General features: G+C 45.7%; 1 protein-coding gene across 1 annotated transcript in view; it reads left to right on the forward strand.

Annotated features, from left to right (window-relative positions):
• Positions 1–17,094, forward strand: part of LOC115471308 (capping protein, Arp2/3 and myosin-I linker protein 2-like) — a 91,882-nt gene that overhangs the window by 57,876 nt on the left and 16,912 nt on the right. The window contains exons 8-11 of the mRNA XM_030205010.1: positions 5,242–5,336; positions 6,886–6,972; positions 10,750–10,859; positions 16,698–16,864. Coding sequence (XP_030060870.1) covers positions 5,242–5,336; positions 6,886–6,972; positions 10,750–10,859; positions 16,698–16,864 — 459 coding nt within the window. The remainder of the gene's footprint in view (positions 1–5,241; positions 5,337–6,885; positions 6,973–10,749; positions 10,860–16,697; positions 16,865–17,094) is intronic.

The raw sequence follows: 17,094 nt of genomic DNA on the forward strand, positions 1-17,094 counted from the left end.
CTTTCATTCATTGGGATCCCTCTTGACAGGTTAATGCTTCAGAATATATACCTGATTTTATCACAGGGCACCTGAGAAGTCAAAAAAAGGCACATATATAAAGTATATGTATCTATATATCTATCTATGCAAAACCTATATATCACTCCAAATCAAAAACAGCAAAATAACCACTATATAAATTAAAAAACCTTTATATATTTGTTTATAACAAAATTAGAGTGGGATGGACCATTAAAAGTAGAAGTAAGAGCTGCTAGAAAAGCTGGTGAATCCAGCTGTAAGTTTTCTGGCTGGTTAAATCACTGATTATCGACCCCATTGTATTTTAGGGTTGGAACTGCTGCTTTTTTGTTGATCCAGTGTTTTGTGGGTTGCTGCTCCACACAGATTATTCCCAATGCTTTCTCATAGAGCCAGTGAAGGAACAGGGACATCAAGAGGCTTTCTCAGGGTCAGAGTGGGTGGTAAAACTGGGATTGAGATTAAGGAACACATAGATAAAGCAACTCATCATTGGCAGAATTTGGTTTTGAGTTTGCATGTCCTAGCAGCACTTCTGATATATCAAATATATATATTTATGCATATATAAATTACTATTGAGAGATATGAATTAGGCATAGCAGATTATATTTTGGCTGTTCTTTGCTGATGGTATCTATCTCTATGGCACTTACGTTTGAAAAATATGGACGTCTCCAAAGGCCGGTGCTTGAAACATCCAAGTACTGATTTTGCAAAAGCATAAAATGGATGTCCAACACTGCAGTATGTCCAAAAAGCAAGGGCAGGATTAGGGAGGGTCTCATATCTGGATGTCCAAGAGCGATTACCAAAGGGGAAAAAACATCCATGTTTAAAAAGAAGGATGCCCTTATTTAGACCTATTCCAGGCACATCTAGGGTACAAAAAGGTGCCCTGATTGAGCAGCTGTCCACTGGAGGGATTAAAGCATGACATCTCTTAAATCTCCCAGTGGCTGCTGTCCCCCTCCTTCTCTCCTGAACATGAAATGTGAAAGGGGATACCAGGATCTATGACAGCTTCAAATGTTATGGGCAGGAAGGAAGGAGAGGGAAACTGAAAGAGGTAAGGGACTGAGAGAGAGACATACAAAGATATATGGTACAAAATTCTATAAATAGCGTCGAAAAATCAGCGCCAAAAAAGCGCTATTCTATAAACAGCACTCAAGGTTAGGCACCATTTAAAGTATAGCAGTTATACCAGAATCCACGACTATCTTTAGTCGCAAGGATTTACACCAACTGGTGTAAATTCACATGCATAAATTATCTATAAAAACACATATAAATTGAAGGAATGCCCCTGATCCACCCATAACCCTCCCATGGCCATGCCCCCTTTATGGACCTACATGTAAAATGTGCATCAGATCCCGGCGCCTAACTTTGTGCACATAAATCCAAATTAACTCCAGTTTGCACCGATAATTGATTGTTAGGGCACAATTATCAGCTCTAATTGACTCATTCAATTAAATTGCACATGCAAATTGAGTGCGCGCCCAAATGCGCTCGCAATTCGTAGCACTAAACATAGAATTCAGGGGATAGTGCTTTGAGAACACAAAAGGAAGGAAGGATGCACTGTTCTCATAACACATACTTCCATATATTACTAAACAGTGAGCTAAACCAGACCAAAATTTTAAGAGGAGAGTCACTTTTTTAATCTCAACTGTTGATTACAAATAGTAAACAGCTAACTTAGGGCCCCTTTTACAAAACAGGAAGTACCGCCGGGCTACTGCAGCAGTCCATTGGTACTTCCCACTCCCAGCGAGCCATCATTTCCGGCGCTAAAAATATAAATATTTTTTTTGTAGCGCCGGGGTGTACCTGGAGGTAATCGGGCAGTACTGCACACTGCCTGGTTACCGCCGGGTTGGTGCAGGAGCCCTTACCTCCACCTCAATGGGTGGCGGTAAGGGCTCCCCTAAATGGCAGCGCGGCAAGTGCTTTACTTGTCGCATGGCCATTTCCTGCAGAAAAGAAAGACTACCCTTTTACCAACTGCGGTAAAGGGGACCTCAGCGCATGTTAAAAAGGCAGGCCTCCTTTTGCCGCAGGGGCCCTTACTGCAGATATCAGAAACAAGAATGCTGCATTAAGTTCTGTTCTGTTCAAATAAAGCAGGATGAGGGAGGGAGGAAGTTATCAGCGTGGGCTACTGTTAAGATGGGCTATTTTACCAGTAACTTGTGCTATTTTAGTACAAGTCACATTTTATGCAATGAGACCTAGTAACTAATAATCCGGGTTAACAGTAAAATAACCCATCTTAATGGTAGTCCATGCTGATAGTCGCCTCCCACGTCTTTTGTGGTTTGATTCTGAATCTGTTAAAAGGAAGAATCATTTCCAGGGGGAAGAGTTGAAAAAGCTGTGAATTGCTTGCTTTCTAAACCTAAAATGGAGATTTCTGCTTTGCAGGGAGAGGTGCAAAGAATACCCACATGAGTCTAAGGGGCTGTGGAAAGAACCAGTAGGGTCAGAAGCAGTGAAGTAGCTATGGGTGGGGGCCTCGGGGGCTTGGGCCCCCTCATCTTTGGCACCTGTGTTTTCTGGCTGGCAGGGATGCCAAGCTCCGCCAGTCAAAGACCTCACTCACAAGAGTCTCTCCTGCAGTAGCACTTATTCAGAAATTATGAGCTGTAGCAGGAAATCACGCTTTGGTTTACGTGCTGCAACTGCAAATACAAAGCAGATGTAAACATGCACACACAAGTATGGGGGCAGAACAAAGAGAGACGAGAGCCTGAGGTGAGGAGGCAAGCATTGGCCTGGCCCATTATTTGTAAGAAGGCAGCAGTATACTACTAAGAAGTAAACAAGCAAAGATGGTCATTTGTCTGCCCTTTATCACCAGTCCTGCATCTCATCTTCTTTTATCATGGTACTCAGGTTCAGGATAGTTGCTTGACAAATAGAGCAAGGTCATTTTCAGAGTTCCCCTCCCCCTTTCATTTGGGGTCTTTTGCTCATCAATTCATAGACTGCCTCAAAAGGGCAGCAAGGTTCTCCCCCCCCCACCCCACTTTGAGAGGCATTTTCAAAGCACTTAGACTTACAAAGTTCCATAGTTTTCTATAGGGTCTAAGGCCAAGATGCACTAAAGTCGTCATTAGAGCCTTTCCCTACCGAATTCCATAGCGAATCGGTAGGGAACGGCTATGCATGAAGGAAAGGGAATGCAAATGAGCTGCTCTAATCCCTCGTAAAACCATCGGATAATCAGCCGGTAGAGCATGCGCAGAGCAGCCAAGCGTTATGCTGGCTGCTCTGCGCATGCCAAGGACGTCAAAAACACCCCACAAACAAACACATCCTTTATGGATGTCCTTTATGGACGGCCTTGCCCCCCACCCCCCGCCCGAGGTCGCCGCTCCCCGCTTCCCCCTCCCCCCTCCATTGAAATCAGAACTTTACGCAGCCCCGGCCCTCCTCCCTCCCTTCCTTCCTTCCTTGAAATGACAGCTTCTCCACCATCTTCCGCCCCCCGTGGCCCCACCCCCACCCCCCATGAGGTCATCGCTGCCGCCGCTCCCCCCTCCACCCGCCCCCCTCCTTCTGCCACCGGGCCCTCACAGCGCCTCTCACCTCCGCAGCCCCGGCCCCCCTCCCTCCCTACCTTGAAATGAAACTTCCCCATCATCCTCCGCCCCCCCGTGGCCCCACCCCCACCAAGGTCATCACCGCCGCTCCCCCCTCCATCTGCCACCGGGCCCTCACAGCGCCTCTCACCTCCGTGAGACAAGGGCGGGCCAGGTAGGAAACGAGGGAAGTCCGGAGAGGTGATCAGCTGTTGTTGCCGGTGCAGCGCCTTCACATGGAGGTGAGAGGCGCTGTGAGGGCCCGGTGGCAGATGGAGGGGGGAGCGGCGGTGACGACCTTGATGGGGGCAGGGCCACAGGGGGGCGAGGATGACGGGGAAGTTTCATTTCAAGGGAGGGGGGGGGGGGCCGGGGCTGCGGAAAGCTCTGATTTGAATGCAGGGGGGAGCAGCGTACGGCGTACCATGGTAGGTGCAGCGGATGCCTGTGATTTTTTTTATAATACACTACAGTGAAGAATGTCCATAAAGGACGCTCCTGACGAGCACTTGGTCGTTTTTGCCCCCTCCTGATTTTTTTTTTAAACATTTTATAAGTTTTCCAAGCCCGTGCAGCCCCAACGAGAGGTACAGACCTCTCGTTAGATTTCCCAGCGTTTTCCAGCATTAGGGCAAGCGGAAAAGCTTAGTGCATCTCATTTCAATAGGGTTTCTACACAATTTGCTCATCTGCATTCCGCTTGCGTTAGCTGCTACTGTCCTCGGAAAAAAGTATTTAGTGCATGCCAGGGTTTACTACTTGCTCGTTAATGGCTCGTTATTGGCTCGTAAAGTTTAGTGCATCTGGCCCTAAGTGCTTTGAAAATGAGCCCTAGTGTCTTGGACAGTCTCTCTGCATGTTCACCCTTTGCAACAACCCTGATTGTGGGAACACTGACAGCTTTTCTTTATACACTAATAGGGAGGGGTGTCTGGAAGGGAGAGGCAAAAGGTAACAAGGAGAGGATTAGGCAGTGAGGAGGATAAAAGGCCAAAAATGATGCAGGACATTGCACTAATATGGTGCACTTAGTGAATCCCCCTACTGTGCACCACTAGGGTTGTATGTGGATGTGGAGACTATGTTGATTTGTTTGTTGTTTGTTGATGTTTATTTTGCTTTATGTTGTACAGTGTTGACAGCCAAATATTTGATTATGATTCCTCTAAGGATTAGAAAATGATTTGAGTGGTCAAGCTGTTGTTCTTAATCTCTGTGGGCCACCGTCATCAGAATCCTGCATTATGAAAGTTATTTCTGTGGTTATTATTTTTAGTCCAATAACAACACTTTGTTAAAAAAACAAGAAGCCACTGAGGTCCAAAGAAGTATTACTCATTTGTACAAAAGTAAGGACTGATTTCTTGAGTTTAATCTGAATTTATTTTGGATTATTTAGCTTTCAAAAAGATTGTGCCACTCCTTGCCCAGACGGGCTCTAGTTTTTGTGTTTAAGCACGGAACAGATTGAATGCTGTCCCTTTTTGGATCAATTCTTATACTTTAAAGTGTGTTCACTTCAGACACCTGGATCATCTGGGTGCTGTTCATTATTAAACCATGGTTATGTTATCTGAAAACAGAAATTGCATCTAAGACCTGTACTTTGTTTCCTTCTCAGTGAATTTGCTTTGAGGATGGCACATATGCTAAAAGACCATCCAGGCTCAGTTCTACATACAGTAAACCTTTCTGGCAACCAGCTGGAAGACCGAGGTATGAAGCATATTGCTAGTGATGGAATTCAAGGTGAACATTATTGAGAACTAGCACATTGGCTGAGTGGCATATTGCTGTGAGGTACTAAGTAAGACCCTAGGGTTTTTTGAGGTGGAAGAGAAGGGTATTAACCAAGTCTTTAGGCTAGCTATGGGGATGCTGCATCGAAGCTGTCAGTTCTAAGCGAAAGAAAAGGTTGTTCTTTGCCCCAATTGCATCTAGGTTTTGGAGGGAATTGTGGCTTTTGGCTAAGGATTACTGTTGCAGAGGTTGGACTGATTTGGGTGGAAGATATAAAAGGGTAAAATATCCCTAGGTAAAAGAAAACCTCAGTGCACTGAAGCACAGTCCACTTGATTTGGCATGCAAAAAAAAAAAAAAGTAAGTAGGAGGAAATGGTTGAACCTAAAATTAAAAAAAGAAAGCCACAGCTTCTGACTGGATGAGACAAATGCAACAAAAGGCAGTGGCTTAGAGTTCACTCTGAAGAAAGAGGAGTTACTGCAGGGATTGGTCCTGACTCTAGTACTGCTCAACATTTATGTGGCAGGTATTTCTGAGGGGCTGTTGGGAAACATTTGCCTTTTTAAAGATAATATTAAAATCTGCAACAGGGTGTTCAGCCCGGAAGGGGCAGAAAAGATGAGGAGCAATATAAAGTTTGGGGAGTGGCAAGCACAAGTTAATGTTCAAAATTGCAAGGTCATGCATTTGGATGGTAGAACCCCAAAGGAGCAGGAAGTACAACACAAGGGGGAAAGTAGTGATGTGCACTAAACAAGAGAGAGATTTGGAATTATCATGTCACATGATCTAAAGGTCAAACAGTATGACATGGCATCAACAAAAGCCAAAAGAATACCAGAAAGCATATGAGAAATTGGAAAAATGAGGCAATAATGCCTCTGTATAAATTCCTGGTGAGAGTTTACAGAGAAAGAAATTGTAGAAGTAATTTCTGGATGTGAAGCAGTGCTGCATGCATTAAAATAGTTGTTTATACAGTTGTTTCCAGCTTGCATGTAAAGTAACATGCCTCTACATTCCCAACTTTACCTGGACTGAGTACAAGTATTCCTGGAGGCAGGGTTTGCATTTATGTGCATATTTTTGAAAATACATGCATATGCATGGAAATTAATCACAGAAAAAGTAGGCTATTAAAAAGTGCCTCTATAGTATCTCTGTGTTGTTGAACCCTCATTATAGATGCTTTGACACTTTAACAAGAGGGATACTAGCCTTAGTTTGTTAAAGTCTTCCATCTGCACTAATGTGTACAGTGTAATGGATTGTAACAAACTACAGCCTTGTTCTGCCTAGAGAATCCAACTGCATGTTCACTAACTGAGTTTCTTCTATTCTTTTCTGGTATTTATCTTCCATCTCCCTCAAGAAAGGGCACAAAGCACCTACCCGCATAACATAAATACAATATTAGATCTCTTTGGCTGGGTAAGATTAGCTGAATAACTGCAAATTATTGTAATGATTTCTTGTAATTGACAGAATGCTGTCATTTACCTGAATTTTTTGCTGTTCACAGGAATAATTGCCTTAAGCCATCACTTTGAGAAAAGGCAAAATGGACTCAAATGCCTAGCTTTAGCAAAAACATTCATGACTGTTAAAGGTAGGTATTCAGATTCTGAATTGGCAATGAGAATGTAATTCTGTATAAAATGCAGGATTTTACTTCCATCCTGTTTGCCCTCCTGCCACCCCCCCTGCACAATCCAGTACCTCTCTTTCCTTGCTACGATTAATCTTTCTGTGCACTGCCAGCACCCTTAGCAATAGCAGGCTGCTTCAACCAATCCTAGGTCCTTCCTTCAAGGGGGGGGAGGAGGACAAAGAGGGAGAAAAGTGCTGCATCGTGGGAAGGGCAAGAAGGGAGAGACCATAGTTCTGATCCAGACCCCCCACTCCTCAATCCAACTCCTACCGCCTCCGATCTAGACTCCCTTAACTCCCTAAGGTGCCCTCTCCATCATTCAAGGCCTAAAGGCTTGTTAGCTGATGCTTGTTAGGAGGTGGCACTGGCAGGGCAGGAGTGACTGGAAATCACTTCTGTCCTTGGATCACTGGACCACCAGGTACAGAGCCCTTTAGTCCTTGAGGTTGGGGGGGGGGGGAGCTAAGGGGATGAGAGGGGTCTGGATTGGGGTTGGAAGTGAGATCTCGGGGTGGGTGGTCTGGATCAGGGGATGGGAGTTTGATCAGGAGAAGGAGATCCTGAATCGAGGGTGGGGCTTTGATGAGGGGGATGGGGGAATCTAGATAGCAGCGTGGTCCCTTTAAGCTCTGGCAGAGGAGCATTGGGCCACAGCTTTGAAGTCTCATGTTCCTGGGCCACTGGAATAAAGCTGCTTTAGAGGTGGTGTGCAAGCTGAGTTATTCATTTATCATGGAGTCAGCAACCTGCAGCATCTCAGTACTACAGGTTGCTGACTCCTAAGGTAAATCAAGGTGCGGTAAAAACATGCCTTTTACTGCACCTTGAAACCTTCTCCCCTAAATGTTTAGAATACTTTAACATATACTTGCATACATACTGGATACATACCTATGCATATCTTACATAGCATGTATTTTACAGGTGGGTATACACATAGGTGGAGTATGGGCAGGGCATTAGGCGGGGAGAATCTGATAGGTACGGACGGGGAGTGGGATCTTGGGGTGATAGTATCTGAGGATCTGAAGGCGACGAAACAGTGTGACAAGGTGGTGGCCGTAGCTAGAAGGTTGTTAGGTTGTATAGAGAGAGGTGTGACCAGCAGAAGAAAGGAGGTGCTGATGCCCCTGTATAAGTCATTGGTGAGGCCCCACCTAGAGTATTGTGTTCAGTTTTGGAGGCCGTACCTTGTGAAGGATGTAAAAAGAATTGAAGCGGTGCAAAGAAAAGCTACGAGAATGGTAAGGGATTTGCTTTACAAGACGTATGAGGAGAGACTTGATGACCTGAACATGTATACTCTGGAAGAAAGGAGAAACAGGGGTGATATGATACAGACATTCAAATATTTGAAAAGTATTAATCTGCAAACGAACCTTTTCCGGAGGTGCGAAGGCGGTAGAACGAGAGGACATGAAATGAGATTGAAGGGGGGCAGACTCAAGAAAAATGTCAGGAAGTATTTTTTCAGGGAAAGAGTAGTGGATGCTTGGAATGCCCTCCCGCGGGAGGTGGTGGAAATGAAAATGGTAACAGAATTCAAACACGCGTAGGATAAACATAAAGGAATCCTGTTCAGAAGGAATGGATCCTAAGGAGCTTAGCCGAGATTGGGTGGCACAGCCGGTGGCGGGAGGCGGGGCTGGTGGTTGGGAGGCGGGGATAGTGCTGGCCAGACTTATACAGTCTGTGCCCTGAAGAGGACAGGTACAAATCAAAGTAGGGTATACACAGAAAGTAGCACATATGAGTTTATCTTGTTGGGCAGACTGGATGGACCATGCAGGTCTTTTTCTGCCGTCATTTACTATGTTACTATGTTACTGTGTGATTCCAGTAGCTTGTGTTAAATGCTCACAATGTTGGTAGTTGGTAGACTCTACTCCCATGGTGCTTTTCCCCCTGCTTACTGGGTCAGAGTGTGCCCTGTTTTGTTTCCGGTAGTCCATGAGGTAGTAGTGGCCATTTTTGTAACACCGTTTTAGATCCCTTTCATGTGTTAGCCACGTTACAGAACTTAGTTCTTACCTTGAATGTTACTGAAAGAGGGCATTGTACAGCATTCTGCCAGCTTGGACCTACTGCCAGCGAGACTCATTGCCAGTGGGGCACAACCTCTGATCTGCAGTTAACTGTGAGTAAACGTGCTTATTCCAATAAAGGATGTTTTCGGAGAGATTAGTCTTCAGATGTCAACTGGTGTGCCAAGGTTATACAGCAGCAACAAGTCCTAGAGGCCTGCGTGTATGCAGGTCCCTGGAGCACTTTTAGTGGGTACCGCAGTGCACTTCAGGCAGGCGGACCCAGGCCCATCCCCCCTACCTGTAACACTTGTGCTGGTAAATGGGAGGCCTCCAAAACCCACTGTACCCACATGTAGGTGCCCCATTCACCCCTAAGAGCTATGGTAGTGTTGTACATTTGTGGGTAGTAGGTTTGGGGGGAGGGGGGTTGGGGGCTCAGCACCCGTGGTAAGGGAGCTATGCATGTGGGAGCATTTTCTGAAGTACACAGCACAAACCTCTAGGGTGTCCAGTTGGTGTCCTGGCATGTGAGGGGGCAAGTGTACTATGAATCCTGGCCCCTCCCATGACCAAATGGCTTGGATTAGGACGTTTCTGAGCTGGGTGTTTTTAGTTTCCATTATCGCTTAAAAAAAACAAACGCCCAGCTCAGAAACGACTAAATCCATGGCATTTTGGTCCGTACAAACCATATTTTCAAAATGAAAGATGGACACCCATTTTTTTTCGAAAATATGGTCTGTCCCGCCTCTTCACATACCCGTTTTCGGACATAGACGCCTATGGAGATGGGCGTTCGCGTTTGATTATGCCCCTCGTGTATCGCTGGCACTTAAGCACACACACTTATGCCAGTCCTATGGCTGGAATAAATACCTTCACCTATGCATATGTACCCCCTTAGTGTGTAGTACATTATTACACATGAGCATTAACCAACCTTAGAGGACTATTGGATCCAATATTCAGCCAGCAGCGATCAGCGTTTTGCTGACTGCTGCCAGCACTTAACCCGAAAATTCAATGCCGGGACATGTACAGTCACCAGAATTGAATTTCCAGGTTGGTGAAGCTGGCTAAGTACAATATTCAGCACTTAACTAGCTATGGTTTACCACATAAAGATAGGACTGACTTTTATGTGGTCCTATTTACTTGGTTAACCTGGCTGGTTAAGTTCTAAATATCAGCATTTAACCAGTCAAGTGCTGACTCTACTCCTGAAACACCGCCAAAATAGCCAGTTTTGAGTTTGGCGCTAGTCAATTATTTTCAACAGCACTAAGTGGTAAAATGCTGCTGAAAATGACCAGTTAAGCCCCAAACAGGCAATTTAACTGACCAGGAGCCATTTCTGCCTAGTTAAATCGCATTGAATATTGACCCCATTAAGTTTTAATATGGTTCCTTTCCAAAGGAACTTCTTGGGGGTGGTGGGTCTTGCCTATAATAAATGTTTTTAGTTATTATGGCTTCTGAGAGGTCTCCATCTGCTGTCACCTAGCTGAGCTCACCCTTCTATTGTATCTTTTTCACTTTTTACTGAGGCCTGTCGGGAAATGTAGATTAGCAATGTTAAAAGTCTGGACTTGTACCACTGACATATAAAAGCAGATCCTATAGCTGAGGCACTAGGATGTCATGAGTTGGCATTGCCCCTAAAAGCATTCATTCTTTATTTTATGTTTTTTTCTTTCCCCTTGTTTAGGGATGAATAGTTTATCCCGATCTCTTGTTTCCAATGAAGCGTTCAGTACCTCACTACATCACCTGGATCTCTCAGGAAACCCATGGATCCTTGGCACAGAGGATGCTGGTGTAAGTGAATAAATACTTTAGGCCAGTAGCATAGCCAGACATAGTATTCTGGACGGACCTGAACCCAAACTGTGGGGACATACAATTCCCCCCCCCCCCATGCACTTTCTTCCCTTCCCCACATACAATCCCACCCCCCCCCCCCCCCCCCCCCCCCCCCCGCATGTGTGCTTTTTGCCCCTGCCCCGCACCACCGACCACAAACATAAAATAAATTCCTGAGCTGGTGGAAGGATCCCCAAACTCCACCAGCTGAAGATGTCCTTCAGGGGCCAGAACAAGTGATTTTCTTACCTGCTGCAGCCGGCGGCACTTTGTGCTCATTGCCACCGCTCTGGTCTCTCCCCTCCTGCACATGCTTGGTGTTCAGGCATGCATAAAAAACAAGCATGCGCAAGGGGTGGGGGGTGGGGGGGTTGGTGCTGCAGCAATGGGTGGAAAGCGATGGCAGCTGAAGCAGGTAGGAAAATCACTTTTTCTGGCTGCCGAAGCACATCTTCAGCTGGCAGGGCTTCGGGATCCCCGCCAGCCATAATGGTGTCAGAATTTTCGGTGGGCCTAAGCCAAGACGGTGGTTCCAGGCCCACCTGGGCCCACCCATGGCTACGCCCCTGCTTTTAGGCAATGGAAAAGATTAAAACCCAGCAACTAACTGAACAATGTATGACCACCTAACCTTCCGGAAATCACTAAAAACCTACCTGTTCAAAAAGGCATACCTTACCGATCCAACTTAAATGCCTGTACCCTGCAACAAATGAAACCAAAGCTCGTTCTGGACATTATTTAACTCTTCCTTCCTACGATTCCCTAATGTGTCTGTTACACATATCTTTATTATTTGTTCATACCGGAATTGGCGAATGCCTTTACGGTACTATCCAACTTATTTTCGAAAGAGAAAGACACCCATATTTCGACCCAAATCGGGAGATGGGCGTCTTTCTCCCGTGTGCGACCAAATCGGTATAATCGAAAGCCGATTTTGGTCGTCTTCAACTGCACTCCGTCGCAGGAACGAACAAAGTTGACAGGGACGTGTCGGAGGAGTGGCGAAGGTGGGACTGGGGCGCGGTTATCGGCCGAGGAGAGATGGGCATCTTTAGCTGATAATCGAAACAAGAAGGGCGTTTTGGACGAGAATTTGGTCCGCTTTATTTGGACCCTTTTTTTTCAGGTCCAAGTCCCCAAAAAGTGCCCCAACTGACCAGATGACCAGCGGAGGGAATCAGGGATCACCTCTCCTGATTCCCCCAGTGGTCACTAACCCCCTCCCACCAAAAAAAACCCCACTTTAAAAACTTTTTTTTCCAGCCTCTATGCCAGCCTCAAATGCCGTACCCACCTCTATGACAGCAGAATGTGTTCTATCCTGTGACAGCCTTTCCCTGGTTCTGATGTGGCTCTCGGGTGAGTGTGACACCCTTTCTGTTATGCGCACTGCAGAGTCACATCAGCAATGCATTGTGGTGGGTGTAGGGTATTGGGCTCCGTGATTCCAGTAGCTTGTGTTAAATGCTCACGATGTTGGTAGGCTCTACTCCCATGGTGCTTTTCCCCCTGCTTACTGGGTCAGAGTGTGCCCTGTTTTGTTTCCGGTAGTCCATGAGGTAGTTGCCATTTTTGTAACACAGTTTTAGATCCCTTTCATGTGTTAGCCACGTTACAGAACTAGTTCTTACCTTGAATGTTGCTGAAAGAGGGCATTGTACAGCATTCTGCCAGCTCTGACCTACTGCTAATCTCAGTACCAGGAAGACTCTTTGCTAGTGGGACAAACCTCTGATCTGCAGTTAACTGTGAGTAAACGTGCTTATTCAAATAAAGGACTTTTTCTAAGAGATTAGTCTTCAGGTGTCAACTGGTGTGGCAAGGTTATATACAGTAGCAGCAACAAGTCCTAGAGGCCTGCATGTATGCAGGTCCCTGGAGCACTTTTAGTGGGTACCGCAGTGCACTTCAGGCAGGCGGACCCAGACTCATCCCCCCTACCTGTAACACTTGTGCTGGTAAAAGGGAGGCCTCCAAAACCCACTGTACCCACATATAGGTGCCCCATTCACCCCTAAGAGCTATGGTAGTGTTGTACATTTGTGGGTAGAGGGTTTTGGATTAGGGGGGTTGGGGGCTCAGCTCCCGTGGTAAGGGAGCTATGCATGTGGAAGCGTTTTCTGAAGTCCACCGCATTGACCTCTAGGGTGTCCAGTTGGTGTCCTGGCATGTCAGGGGGGCGAATGTACTATGAATCCTGGCACCTCCCACGACCAAATGCCTTGGATTAGGACGTTTCTGAGCTGGGCGTTTTTATTTTCCATTATCGCTAAAAAAAAAAAAAAAATGCCCAGCTCACAAACAACTAAATATCCATGGCATTTTGGTCCGTACAAACCGTATTTTCGAAATGAAAGATGGACGCCCATTTTTTTCGAAAATATGGTCTGTCCCACCCCTTCACGTACCCGTTCTCGGACATAGACGCCCATGGAGATGGGCGTTAGCATTCGATTATGCCCCTCTAAGTAAGCTACATTGAGCCTGCAAATAGGTGGGAAAATATGGGATACAAATGTAACAAATAATAATAATAACCTCGATAGCATGGTCTGCATCTCCTCTTACATTGCTGCAGATGTCTTTGAAAGACTACAGTTCTTTTATCCTTTCTTCTTAAAAAAATGCATTTACATTTTATTTTAAATAAAAACAGAAGTGACTAAGACATACCAGGGCATTGCAGTCCCATGGAGTATTTGTAATGATCCCCAGGTACTAAAGGAAGTTACTGTATGCAGATGTGTGTTTCATATGGGAGCAATTCTATAAAGTAGGAGCTAACATTTATTCATTAGTTGCACATATAAATGTTTACAATACTATCATATGCTATTCTGTACATATCAATGGCAGTGTGTATTTTACAGGTGAGGATGCACAAGAGAGGACTCAGGGCACACTTTGGGGGGGGGGGGGGCGCACATTTACACATGTAACTCACAGAATAAGTTACTTAGGTATCACTGGAGCTTAGGTGCAAACACTTATGCCAGCTCTACAGCTGGAATAAGTGCTCACCGCTAAGTGTGTATATACCCAGTTAGACTAGTATCAGCCGATATTCAGTGCTGTTAATAGCACTTAGCCAGCTAGGCGCTAATATACAGCATGAGATAGCTGGTTATCTCCTCTGAATATTAGCGCTTAATGCATAGTGGCTAACCGGCTAGCTGCAAATATTCAGCGCTTCACTGGCTGTTTAGTGGCTAAATCAGACCGCTGAAATAGCAGGCCTATCTTTGGCCTCTATAAACTTAAGCAGCCAGTGCTGAATATTAACTTGACTGGTTAAGTTTCAGCTGGCCAAAAAAAAAAGGAAAAAAGGATGTTCAATGCCAGTCAACAGAAACGGCCCGGCATTCAATATCTGGGCTCAGCATCAATCGAGGCATGTAGCCAGCCTGCCTTCTGTGGGCTGAATATTGGCCGGGCAAACTATAATGGAAAGTAAGCGCCTATTTTTCTTTATAGACTATCCCCTCTGATATTCAGCCGGCAATGGTCAGTGTTAAACACTAACCGTCGCAGGCTAAATTAGCCCCAAATATTCAGTGCCAAGCCATGTCCAGGCATCAGCACTGAATAATGGGTGCTAAATGTGGGCAGGCTGCTCTGGAACTTATGTGGGCCCAGCCGATAGTCAGCCAGGGCTGCATAAGAGAGTTATGTGGGTGATGGCGCTGAATATTGGGCCGGCACCTGCATAACTGTTTTTTTTTTTCTAAATCCCTCCTGATCCTCCTCTCTCCTACCCCCCGGCTGTGATGCCCTAAGACACTCCCCTTCCCCTTGGGCCTATCTGTCTCAATGGTGGTTAAGCAGGGGTCTTTGGGGGCAGAAGTGCAGCCATCTGCTCCTGCCCTCTCATGGCTCCATTTCAAAATGGCTACTGTGACGTCTTGTGACAGCTCGCAGTACTACATGAAGTACTATGAGCTGCTACAAGAGGTCGCAGCAGTCATTTTGACAGGCAGCCGTGAGGGGGCAGTAACAAGGGGGCTGTGCTCCTGCCCCCAAAGACCCCCGCTGGACCATTAGGGAGACAGGTAGGCCCAAGGGGACCTACTTAGACATCAGGGGGTGGGGGTTCGTTCTGGGAGGGAGGAGAGGGACATGGCATGGGATAGGAGGGAGGGGGAGTATTATAGAGGTCAAGAGAGGGATTGGGAGTGTTTTAAAATAAAAATTAGTTATGTGGGTGCCGGCCTAATATTTAGTGCTAGCACCCGCATAGCTAAGCGGCCTAATTTAGGACAGCTTTTGAGCTGTTCTAAATTAGGCCACTTAGCTAGGCGGGTGCCAGCATTGAATATTGCCAACACCTGCATAACCCCGGGCTCCTCCCCAGTGCCAACCCCAGCACCACCCCTGACCTGCCCAATTTTTTGTTTGGCGGTCTGCGGGGATATTCTGTGGTACTCTCCAGTTAAGTGATAGGTGACAGCAGGTTTTGTGTCATTAAAGACAGGCTGGCCTAAACCTATTCTCCCTTATCTTCCCACTAGACCAGTCTAGATGCTTGTGTTTGTGCCATCGTACCAGCATGTGGAGACTGAGAAACTAATGAGTTGTGATGTATAGCTTAAGAACTCTGTGCAGCAGCTTGGCCAGCCAGTTTTCTCAGTGGTAGGTCTGGAAATCTTATGCAGTCTGCAGTAGTCTAGTAGGAATATTTATTGTCTTCTTTTTTGGAAGAAACTTTTTGGCCTCTCAAGCAGTGAGTTAAAAAAAAGGGGGGGAGACAAGCTGAAAGACATTTTTAAAAAGTACTGAATTTTTCTCTCTTGTTTGGGGTGTCACACCTAGAGGTTCCAGGGCCCCCATTCTCCTCTGCTTCCCCTTTCTTTTGAGGAATTGATGCCTCACAGTTCCTTGTACTGGACTTCCTTGAGAGCCCAAACTAATTATACAGTTCAACAGGCAATTTGTTTGTTTCTTTGTTACATGGGGTGCTTTTTAGCATTGGCTGCTGCTGGGAAGTTAGTCTTGTGTGGAAATACTGTTGTTACTGTTGACAGGTGAGTTTTTTGCTCTGCTGGAGTTTTGTTGTTCACAAGTCTTAATGGTGGTTCTGCATGAAGAAGGAAAGAAGTGCAGTGTGTGTGAAATACATAAGGCGAACCTTTCAACAGGAAAATGTGCTCTCTGTGCAGCAGACATCACACCTTCAGTTTAGGAGAAGGAGCTGTCATCTTTGCAGTGTAACTCTCCCTCCTTCACTATGTCAGTTGCAGCTGATTTGCCTGGGGCATTGAGCTTTTTTTTGGCAGATTCTTTTTCAAGCTCATTGCAATTAGCCTCAAGGTCAAGTAGAATTCTCTACCTCTGCTGTTCCCTGTCTTATCAGTTTTTGCAGCCTCAGGGGTACAGGTATGTCCTTTTGTTACATAAAGCTTTCTGTATGGAGAAAGGAATGCCTTCCGCTACCATGGGGATTAATACATCTCTGGAACTTTCTATGGTGGACCCTGGAAAATATCCTAGGTTACATTTGGGCCAGACTTTGGAGAACTTTGGGTCAGTTCTCTCTTAAGGGAGACATTCAAGATATATCTGCAGAAGAGCAGTTAGAAGGGGAATTTTTTTGTCTGAGAGTGAGGAGGTTCCTCCAGAGGAGTATCCTTCGATAATCCACATTTTTCCTAAGGAGGAATTACCAACCATAATTGCACAGCTTTTGTCTACTCTTAAGATTTCAATAGAGTGTCCTCGCATCCCTTCCTTCCCTCAGGACCCCTTGTGGTAGGGATCCTTAAGTCATCTAAAGTTTTCCCTTGTCTTCAGGCAGTAGATGATATTATTACTGCTGAATGGGAAATGTCTGATGCGAACATTAGCATTCTACGTCTCGACTTTATTCAGAGAACTCTCAACCTGCAGATCGGTTTAAACTACCTCAGGTTGATGCAGTGTTTCAACTGTGAAAAAGAAAACTACTATACCAGTGGAAGGTGGTGCTGCACTGAAGGACCCTCAGGATTGTAGAATGGAATCTTTGTTAATGCAAGCCTTCAAAGTCTCTGCTCTAGGGTTATAGGCAGCAGTGTGTGGAGGTGCTTGTTTCAGGTGGGCTGAGCAGCTGGTACAGAGTTCGGAACATGCCTCTCTTAGGAATCTTCCACCTTTTCGGATTTGGGCATGTCCTGTTTGGCAGACTTAATTAGGGCGTTTCTGGTTGTGG

Source organism: Microcaecilia unicolor, chromosome 5 (genome assembly GCF_901765095.1).
Source record: "Microcaecilia unicolor chromosome 5, aMicUni1.1, whole genome shotgun sequence".
NCBI classification, from domain to species: domain Eukaryota; kingdom Metazoa; phylum Chordata; class Amphibia; order Gymnophiona; family Siphonopidae; genus Microcaecilia; species Microcaecilia unicolor.